Here is an 11531-nt window from a genome sequence, read left to right on the forward strand (position 1 = left end):
CATAGAAAAATCATCTGCATACTCCGTCAGTATTATTATTAATGATTTACATAGCTCCATCATCTTCCATAAAGCTATATACAGTAAGAACCAACAAGCGTACGGTACAGAACAGTACAGAAATTACCGTACATAATACAGAAATGGCAATTTACAAGAAACAAAAAGAGAGAGAACCCTGCCCTTGGGAGCTTTCAATCTAATCATTTTAAGTAATTGCTTAATAACTTTCCATGCATCCAGTTATATATTTGAATATTTTGTGTACATCTGTTCCGATCCTGTAGTGAATTAAAAATATGAAGGTTCATTTTCACTAAGAAAACCACTTAGATTAGTGGTGAAAACATCTTTCAGCAGACCAGAAAAGTCAAGAACCATTTGACCTGTTTTCCACAAGGTTCTCCATGACCTGAATAAGTGGGAACTTTCATAGATGCCTAGTAAAAGGAAGGCTATTTCAGGCTGCCGTCCTTATAAATGAATGATAGCAGTTTCTAATGTAAGCAGTCATACCAGTGTTTTCTTTATCTTCCCATGTAGGCCCTTTTCAGTGCATAGCAAATGAAACCAAATGAATGGCCCCGCATTAACTATCATTTTCTGTTACTATCCTCACCTTTGTTTTAGTTGCTGGGTGCTAAAAAGGTTGTAATATATACATAAGAAGTTAAAATTCATGAGAGGAGTTTCAAGTATCAGGGCCTTTGCCGTTATGGAAGTCATTTCTACGGCTTAAGTAATTGACTTGAAGAGTTGTCAGTTTGAATCTGCTTGGCACTGCATAAAAGTATTCAGACAAATGCACATTAGAAGCTTGCTGTGCAGTGCCGGCAGTTTCCACAAGTTGTATAATGCAGCCGCCTGTAGTAATAAACTATCAGCTATGAGATCCGTACCTGACAGCCTATCACATTCCTTGTTATTGCATAGATTAGAGTGTTGCTTGTGGGATACAAGTGCACCTGTATTTGGCTACTTCCCTATTTTTTCTGAAAAGCTACCAGTTTTTCATAATTGTTTGATGTCTTATGCTATTATTACTGTGCTAAAAATACTTTTTACTTTGTTTTATAGGTATCAATTGATGTTAGTCCTGCTTTTCTTCCACCTCACATGATTCCTATTGGGGATGTTTCTGTGACCTACACAGCTACAGACAGTTCCGGCAATCAAGCCAGCTGCATGTTCAACATCAAGGTCATAGGTAAGATTCCAGCACACAAGATATTCTGTAAGTATTCATAAAGCCATGCTGAAAGTGTTTATTAAATCCATTGTCACATGCATATATGAAGGCTGCATCAATAAAAGCAAAAGAGGTGGAAGTAGGCAGGCTAACTGTTCCGGTACTTTCCTTGGCACCCGCCTACCTGCACCTACTCCCATTTCCATTGATGCAGCCTTCCTGTATATAAGTGACAATGTATTTAATAAACAATGTATGTATGGTTTCATGAGGGGTGCCCCAGTCTTCCCGTTTCTAATTGTGCAATCTGCCATCTGTCTATGAAGCACACACCCACAGGTGAACAGTTCAATAAAGCTAAGTGGGTTGAGATTGCAACTATTCCAAAGGCATTCAGATATTCTCCTTTGTTCAAGTAAGAATATACAGACATTGGGCCAGCACCATGTTGCTGATGATAGTGTGCATGAGGTCACAGAAAAGATACTACTACTACTACTTAGTTCCCTTGAATTTGTGTCTTTTATCCAAAAATGCTACCTTTCTTCCCCTGCCTGTTTTCTCTTCTCTGATGGCTAACCTTAGCATACCCCCTTAAAGTTAACTTCTCCCTGATGTAGGAAATTAGTTAACATCCCCCACACACACACACACACACACACGCTTTTAATATTTAACCATTGTTGGGGCCTAAACGTAATCTTCCCCTTAACAATAATCCCCTTCTGGTGTCAGACCTTACCATCCTCCCTTGACAATAACTCTTTCCTAATGCTTACCTCAAAAACATAATTCTCTTGCATTGTATTTTGTCATTTCACATTTAATCTTATGAAGCTGTTCCTGTGACAATGTTGTTATGTTTAAATAAAAGCTTACTAAATGCACAATCCAATCAATTAAATGTTTGCCTTTGCAAATAAATGGTTGCAATGACTCCCAACTTTTCAGTTTAATGTTTGCGATTATTTATTAAAAATTGCCGTAGTGTAATTGAAATAGAAGTTAGTTCATCAATACTTAAAGCGGATTATAACCCTGCTTTTCAACTTTGCTCTAAAACATTATTTACAGCATATTATATGCAAAAAGCATTTTTTTTTTTACTAGACCAGCATTGGAAGGGTTAAACACAGAGGTTTCATGTTCCGTGGAGAGATATGCAGAAGTTCAGATTGTTACATTCTATATAGTTAGATGTATCTATTGATAAACATTACACACTCTTTGGCTGCCCTCCAACTCCTTCTCAGTGAGAGAGATGAGTCACATTCAACACTTAGATACATTTATGTAAACAAAATGTATCTATTTCAGCTTCGGATGCGTCTGCAGAAATCTCCAGGAACTTTAAAGCCCTGTGTAACCCTTCCAATGCTGGTCTAGTAAAAAAAAATGCTGGTTGCATATAATATACTGTAAATAATGTTTTAGAGCAAAGTTGAAATGCAGGGTTATATTCCGCTTTAATCATTACCATAACTGATACCCACTTTTCAATGTCTTTAATCTTGTCATTAAATCCAGCTCCCATCGATACATTTTCAGCACTGGTACTTCAGCTCTGGAAAAGCTGAATTTAGTTGCTCAAACTGACCCCAGTCAGGCCAGATCCTAAGAGCCAGTGCTCAGGCGTCAATATCACTTCCATTCAATCAAATATTAAGAACTTCAGTTTTGCTACATATTTTAGCTGAGTACCTGATGCCCAAATAAATGACACCATAAATAACTGATGCAGCTTTGCCCACCTTTTTACCAGACCTACTGACTACATCTCTGCCTACAGCCTGCTCATCTTATCTACACAACTGCGCTGTTCTTTGCTGGGCCATTTTTTATCATTTCCATGAAATGTTTCACTTTTGATTTTTAAAAAAAATGTAAATTTGAAGTTTATTAAATGCATACAGTATTTGCATGTTACTCACAAACTTCATTCTGGAGTGCCCACTAGTGATCTTCTTCATTGGGTTAAATAGCAAAACTATGACCCACAGAACAGCCCCAATCCTGAAACTATACAATTAACACACTGTAGCCCTTCAGTGTCTGACTGGTTGGCTTTATGACTGATTTGTGTTTTAATCTTTTTTAGATGTTGATCCACCTGTCATTGACAGATGCAGGTCACCTCCAGCATTCCAAGCTACGGGGAGCAATCAGAGTGTGACTTGGGAGGAGCCACAGTTTTCTGACAACTCAGGTGAGTTTCATCAAGGCCCCCGACTACATTCATCAGATTGTAAGGGAACTTGGCACACACAGTGTTCTGAAAAAAAACATCAATCTTCAGGATTTGTACTTGTGCAACTACAGTGGTTTGCAAAAGTATTCGGCCCCCTTGAAGTTTTCCACATTTTGTCACATTACTGCCACAAACATGAATCAATTTTATTGGAATTCCACGTGACAGACCAATACAAAGTGGTGTACACATGAGAAGTGGAACAAAAATCATACATGATTCCAAATTTTTTTTTTACAAATCAATAACTGCAAAGTGGGGTGTGCATAATTATTCAGCCCCCTTTGGTCTGAGTGCAGTCAGTTGCCCATAGTCATTGCCTGATGAGTGCTAATGACTAAATAGAGTGCACCTTTGTGTAATCTAATGTCAGTACAAATACAGCTGCTCTGTGACGGCCTCAGAGGTTGACTAAGAGAATATTGGGAGCAACAACAGCATGAAGTACAAAGAACACACCAGACAGGTCAGGGATAAAGTTATTGAGAAATTTAAAGCAGGCTTAGGCTACAAAAAGATTTCCAAAGCCTTGAACATCCCACGGAGCACTGTTCAAACGATCATTCAGAAATGGAAGGAGTATGGCACAACTGTAAACCTACCAAGACAAGGCCGTCCACCTAAACTCACAGGCCAAACAAGGAGAGCGATGATCAGAAATGCATAGGACAACTATTAGTCGTGCACTGCACAAAGTTGGCCTTTATGGAAGAGTGGCAAGAAGAAAGCCATTGTTAACAGAAAAGTATAAGAAGTCCCGTTTGCAGTTTGCCACAAGCCATGTGGGGGACACAGCAAACATGTGGAAGAAGATGGTCTCTGGTCAGATGAGACCAAAATGGAAGTTTTTGGCCAAAATGCGAAACGCTATGTGTGGCGGAAAACTAACACTGAACATCACTCTGAACACACCATCCCCACTGTCAAATATGGTGGTGGCAGCATTATGCCCTGGGGGTGCTTCTCTTCAGCAGGGACAGGAAAGCTGGTCAGAGTTAATGGGAAGATGGATGGAGCCAAATCAAGGCCAATCTTGGAAGAAAACCTCTTGGAGTCTGCAAAAGACTTGAGACTAGGGCGGAGGTTCACCTTCCAGCAGGACAACGACCCTAAACATAAAGCCAGGGCAACAATGGAATGGTTTAAAACAAAACATATCTATGTGTTATAATGGCCCAGTCAAAGTCCAGATCTAAATCCAATAGAGAATCTGTGGCAAGATCTGAAAACTGCTGTTCACAAACACTGTCCATCTAATCTGACTGAGCTGGAGCTGTTTTGCAAAGAAGAATGGGCAAGGATTTCAGTCTCTAGATGTGCAAAGCTGGTAGAGACATACACTAAAAGACTGGCAGCTGTAATTGCAGAAAAAGGTGGTTCTACAAAGTATTGACTCAGGGGGCTGAATAATTATGCACACCCCACTTTGCAGTTATTTATTTTAAAAAATGTTTGGAATCAGGTATGATTTTCGTTCCACTTCTCACGTGTACACCACTTTGTATTGGTCTTTCATGTGGAATTCCAATAAAATTGATTCATGTTTGTGGCAGTAATGTGAAAAAATGTGGAAAACTTCCAGGGGGCCGAATACTTTTGCAAGCCACTGTATCTTGTGCTGCAGGATTTTAATGTAAATTATAATCATACAGCAATGGGTGGCAATAGTCCCACAACTGGTGCAATCATAACTGTGAGTTGCCTTTGTGGTGCATCGGGTAATGTCATAATAACGCAAGACAAACTCTGCATTACTAGACTCCTGAGTTGCAAATCAAGGTTGGGACGGAGCCAAATGTTTTCATTTAGTGTGAACTTACTCTTAAACTGGATCTAAACTCAAAACTTCCTCTCTGCTCTAAAGGATTAGGCACAGCATGTGTGAGGCTTGGTGTATCGCTCCTTCTTTCAGTCCTGACAACCCAATCTCCTCTGCAGTCTTCACCCTATGTGGCGCATCCCCCACTCAGCCGAGGCATGACCAGTACGTTGTCCCAGCACTCAGTTACACTCAGGCCTTTAAGTGCGCAAGGTATCAAGGCTGAGGTTAGGAAAGTAAAAGTACCACCAGAACCTCACTAGACCGATATAGGCAGGAATATCAGACAGTCCAGCTCAGCAACAGATAATGAGAATAGATTAGCCAATACAGTAACAATCCGGGGGTCATACATGGTAGATCAGGATAATACAACACCAAAGAACAAGGCAATATCAGGTCAAGTTCAGTTTCAAAGGTTAGTCCAGGCAGCAATAGAATAACAGGGTCAAAAGGCAAAGCAAGGTCATTCACAGTGATCCACAAATTTTACACCCAGCAGAGTAGCAAAAGGAAGCTATCACTATCACAGGCAAATTGCAATGAGTAGAGCAGGCTTAAATAGAATAGGAGCATCATGAGACCAAAAATCCTAACAGGCTATTGGCTGTTTAAATGATACTACAGTTTATGCCTGCAGTACCTATTGTACTTACTTTAAAATGTTAAGGTCTGTATTGACTATTACAGGATAAGCAGCACACTCCAACCAGTGTTGCCATCCCTCAATGGTCATCTTTACAGCAAGAAGTTCTTGATTACCTATATCATAGTTTCTCTCAGCAGGCGTGAACATCCTGGAAAAGAAAGCGCAGGGAGTTTTTCTGGGTTTCCAGAATATTGGGAGAGAAACATCCCCAGTGCAGTTGATTTCTACAGCATTTATATGTGGATTGAAAACTTTTCATTGACTGCTATGCAAGAGTTCAGGTCCGCTTTAAAGTTATGTATCAACTAATCAAAAATATTTACAGCAAAGATTAAAAAAAATTTGAGCCTGGAGCTGCGCTTAAAAGCTGCTATTTTTTTGTTTGAATATGTGTGGGTTTTTTTTTTTTACGAAAAAGTATTTTTTTTACAACCAGGTATTCAAGTTTGTTGCAGGATCGCTTTTGTGTCTTGTATGTTGGTTTTACACTGTGTTTATGACATAAAATCAAACACTTTAGATGATTCAAGAAGATGGTTACTTAGCTGTGGAAAAATGTAGTGATGTATGCAGAAACATTATGCAAATCATATAGCTCAGTAGTTTAAGCGATTGAGTTTTCAGACATATACAAGGCATAAATCGCAGAAATGGGAAAAATGGTCCTTTTGTGCTTCGCTGTCTTATTTGATGGTGATAACTGGATCATTGAAAGATAATGTTACATTTCTTTGAACAATTTTTTTATAGTTAAGTCATGCAAAATCTTTTCTTGGCTCTAATGTACTTTTTGTTTTATGTGCTTTAGGTGCCCCATTAATTATTACAAAAAGTCACTCACCTGGAGATATCTTCCCCCAAGGAGAAACAGTTGTTGAATATGTTGCCACTGACCCATCGGGTAACAGCAGAACTTGCCAAATTCACGTGGTTGTTAAAGGTAGAATATAAGCTAACATTTATTTGGGTCATGTGTTATGTGTCCTCAGCATATAATGACAAAGTTTTCTTGTGATGGTTATGTAATGTAAAACTACCACTGCTTGCAGACGATCGAAGTACCAGCCATTCTCGGATTAGGCTAAAAATACTAAAAGAAAAAAAAATGCTTCCTGCGCCACTCTGCATAACCTTAGTAGGCAGAACAATGACTTCTGCTGGCTGAGGTTAAAATGAGTTCAGCATCTTCAAACAAATTATTTCGTTTGAAGATGCTAACGGTTTACTGTAATAAAAAGTAAGCAATTCTAATAATAACAAGAAGTCACTTAAAAATGCAATATTATTTTAGAGCATGTATTAAATATTTGATAAATCCCTATTTTTAACATATTTATAAATGTTAATGCACATGATATAAATTTGTGTTAAATAGAAATGCACAAAGTTTCAGGCAGTGCAGGTCTGTGCTTTTTCAAGAAATATATTTATCCATTTTGAGCCCGCAGGCCATTTTACCTTTACTGCCAAGAGCCATTTTCACTTTTCATTCATTTGGCCAGAACTTTATCACTGCTTCTCACACCTGAATAATCTATATCTTGGGTTTTTTTGCCACAAATTATGCTTTTTGTGAACGATAATTGTTTTCAGTAATTACTTTATTTTTTTCTACACAAGAAAAAAAAAGAAGAAAAAATACATCATTTCTCCAATTCCTCCTCTATAGTTTTAAACTAATTTCACACCAGGACGTTGCGTTAGAGGGGGCGTTAAGGTCGCATAACGTCCCCCTAACGGAACGCCTGGTGGTGCTGGATCTGGACGTCAGAGTGAGCCGCGTTGTGCAGCTCACTCTGGCGTCAGTGATGCGCACTCTTGTGCGCATGCGGCATCACGTGGTCCTGCTGGCCAATCGCCGCACAGAGCGGCCGCTCCAGGAAGTAAACACTGCACGTCACAACGTGCAGTGCATATTAATTAGCCATGTGCCTGGCCGCTCTCCGCTCCTCCAGAAGATTACTGAGCATGTGCAAGCAGTCTAACGCGGCTCAGCCGCGTCTAAATTACTGCATGCAGTACGTTGTCTTGTGACGCAGCGTTACAATGTAACGCAACATGGGCACTGTGAACAGCCCCATTGATTTTTCATTACTGTGCAGTGGGCTGCGTTACAGGCTGCTCTAACGTGCGCCTGTAACGTCCCACTGTGAAACCAGCCTTAAAATAAGCAATGCTACTATAAATAAAACCCACCCTGTCAGGATCTCTCCTGTAGCATGTTCTGTCAGTTGCAGTGGGACTGCAACCAGGCAGTTCTGACTTATTTGCTTGCATTCGGTTGCGCATTCGCAATAAGTCTCATTGTCATTTGCAATCACTCTGCAGTTCAGAGCAGAGCAGGATTATGTCATGATTTGTCCCATTGCTTGCTGCAGTTGAACTGCAGCCAGATATCCCTGGATTTCCTACATGCATGTCGTTGCATAGTATTGCATGTATTTGTTATGAGAGTCTTTCAGCTGACAGCTTGTGATCAAGCTGGCTCAGGATTGCGTAATTACCATTCAGCTGTGTGGGAATTTGCATGCCTGCATCCATTGGCTGATGCCGATATAAAAGTCTGCCTCCCATTTCAGACCCTTCCCGACATAGCGTTCAGCTCTCTGAGTTGTCGTTGGGTCTTTGCTGTGAAAGTTGTTATTGTAAAATTGTATAATGCCTTGCTCTGTATTTTCATATCTGCTGGACGTTTGCTGACCTGCGGGGGTCAGTAAAGTCCTACTGATTCTGATAGTTTGGATTCTGCCAGCACCATGCTGGTGACTGGAAGTATTCCTTCTAGCCTTGTTCTTGCCTTGTTCTTGAGGATGAACTATAGCAGCGGTTGCCATTAGTTACGCTCCTGCCTGTTAGTCTTGTCTATCTCAGTGTGAATGTTGCCATCGCTGAAGCTGCGACTAGATTGGCTAAGCATTTCGTCTGTCTGTCTGTTGTCTGTCTTGTTAATTGTCATTACTTGTGCTTTAGCTGGTGAGTTATTTGAGTGCTGCATTTCATATATTGCGCATCAGCACAATAAATATGTACTCTAGTCAGTCAGTATTTGTATTATTGTAATATTGTATATTGTTCTGTGTTCTGACCCTTGCCTGCCTCTTGACTACGGATTCGCCTAGCCCTTCTGTATTACTGCCATCTGATCTATCGTGTATGACCCAAGCCTTTTACCGACTACGTCTGTTATGTATTTAATCACATAGTATCTAGCCTGATAGGCAACCTGGAGCTGCAGTTGCTCTGGGCAATCTTGCTCCCTTGTTCATTATTCCTGTGTCCTTCTGTGTAGCCTCTTCCATTATTCAGCTACTTAGCCTTGTTGCGCTGGGTGGTCAGAAAGTATAATCCCCCAGCATTACACACTCATTGTATTTGCCTGTTTGTCCCAGCTATCAAAACATTTAAATTATGTTCCTAGTACAATTTATGGCGACAATACATTATTTATTTAAAGGTGTATTTTTTCTGGCTTTTTTTGTGCGGTCAACTATTACAAGTTCTTATTTACTAAAATCACAGTAATAAATACTCATGGCCTACATATTTAAAAAAAAAAAAGCTGAGTCCCTAAGGCAACTATTTGTGGATTTAAAAAAAAAAAAAAACGGTTATTATTATTATTATTATTATTAATAATATTATTTTTACAAGTGTTTGTTTGTTAACTGGGGAGGGGCTTTTAGAAGGGAATGATTTTATTATTGTTAATAAAAAATAAATACCATACTGTGATTTTACTTTTGGCCACTAGATGGCACTATAAACACTATACTGAGTTACCGGAAAGTGTTACATTTTTTTCTTTTAACATTTTCTTTTACATTCGTTATTATGAATGGACATGGCCCCTGATTGGGGTCATGATCACTCATTCCAGGCACTGCGATTGGCTTGGGGAACACTTGTTCCCTTTCACCTATCGCCACCACAAAAATGCTGCCGGGAATAAGTGGCGCATGCAACACTGGATGTGAATACATGTCCAGTTACACTTTAGGAGCTTGTACCTGGATGACTATAGTTATTCAGATAGATTAAAGTGGTTAAATAGCTGTCTAGCTGACTCCTGTAGCTTAATTTCCTGTTGAAATGACAGTGCAGTTTTATAGAAGACACAGCTGTCAGAACACAATCCCCTATTCCATCATCACGTGCATGGTAGTTAGGAAGGGGCAGCAGCCAGTCTCCCTGTGCGCACCGATCACCTGATGTCATCTATCTCCTCTTTCTATTATGATCCTGAGGTCTCATGTTGGACATCCTATACTAGATTATCTGGCAGAAACCCATGCAGACATTGCACATTGAATTGAACCCACTATCCTACTTCTATAAAACTAGACAACTATTATGAGACCATGCTGACATTGCTAAGTTGTATTAAAGTGTCACACCACCTAAAATTATAATTTTTTCTTTTGATGAGCTGAGATTTCATCTGCCTTTTTATTTTCTCCCGGAACCTGCAGCATTGGGACCTTCCCTTGTTGTTGATGCCTTTATTGGCCACCTTGAAGAATTCAGATGGAGATGCAATGAAGCTGGCCTGTGTGCAAATCTGTTCATGTAAACTGAAGAGATCTCTTAACTGTGATACTTAAATAGTGATACACAGACTAAACTATGTTAACAAAACTGAAATCTCTTTTTTATTTCCATTAATTAGTTCACATTCATCCCAACATAGAGGTGCAGTGCTTTTGAGTTTCAAAGTTGGCTTTCTCTGTTTATCAAGAATGTGTCCCCTTATGGTTGTTACACCGCTTCTAATAAGCTAACACATGTGCCTAAAGGAATCATTGAAGACCAACTCATATGTTTTTGTTTTAGAAAGAATGGGAAAGGCTAGAATCGCTGTCAGTTTTTTGCCAATGTTTGTGTCCCCATTGTGGAAATTTCTACTCACATTTTGAAATATCACCAAAAGAACCCAGGCAACTGTAAAACCTTAACCAAGAGATCTCAACTCACTTCCAGTCCTTCGTGGCAGCAATTAGAGTTACAGGAAGTAAGTTTAAACTCTTCTCACTGCCAACCCAGATAACAAGAGAAGATTAAAACAATATAAGAGAACTGGTACCCAAATATCCACCTCCAAATATCTATTAGATTCTCTTGTTCTATGAGGCTTGCTGCAATATGCTAATGCCACATAACAGTTAAAGTGGACCCAAATTAAAAATACAAGATTTCAGAAATAAAATCTATTTTCTAAATTATAATAATAAATAGCAGCCTTTTTTCAGCTGCATGATGACAAATCTAAAATATTTTACATTTATTGGAGGAACCCCTCCCTTCCTTTCAAATTGCCAGGATTTTTCCGGCAAACTGGTGGAGTAGATGGTGTCCGGCAATGGAGGAATTGCTAATGGCTGCCCCTAGTATAACCCTAGTTATGAAAAGAGAAGGGTGAAAAGCATGCACTGAAATGCTCATAGGCTTGAAGGAGTGTTTATTTATCTTTGTATGTGTCAGAGTGGTGCAACTAAATATTTTTAATTAAAAAAATGTTTGGTTTGGGTCCGCTTTAAAATGAAATTAAAATATTGCGTTTCCCCGCAGTCCAGTAATATGAATCAATTTTTTGGATCGATCTAACCATGTACAGTCAACAGTCCTCCAG

At 39.3% G+C, this 11531-nt stretch overlaps 1 protein-coding gene across 2 annotated transcripts in view; it reads left to right on the plus strand.

Annotated features, from left to right (window-relative positions):
* SVEP1 (sushi, von Willebrand factor type A, EGF and pentraxin domain containing 1) overlaps positions 1-11531 on the plus strand; it is a 456592-nt gene that overhangs the window by 171410 nt on the left and 273651 nt on the right. For both annotated transcript variants that reach the window (XM_068234340.1, XM_068234341.1), the window contains 3 exons: positions 1078-1207; positions 3288-3395; positions 6714-6845. In XM_068234340.1, the coding sequence (XP_068090441.1) occupies positions 1078-1207; positions 3288-3395; positions 6714-6845 (370 nt within the window). The remainder of the gene's footprint in view (positions 1-1077; positions 1208-3287; positions 3396-6713; positions 6846-11531) is intronic.

The sequence above is a fragment of the Hyperolius riggenbachi genome, chromosome 1, assembly GCF_040937935.1.
Source record: "Hyperolius riggenbachi isolate aHypRig1 chromosome 1, aHypRig1.pri, whole genome shotgun sequence".
In the NCBI taxonomy this organism is placed as follows: Eukaryota; Metazoa; Chordata; class Amphibia; order Anura; family Hyperoliidae; genus Hyperolius; species Hyperolius riggenbachi.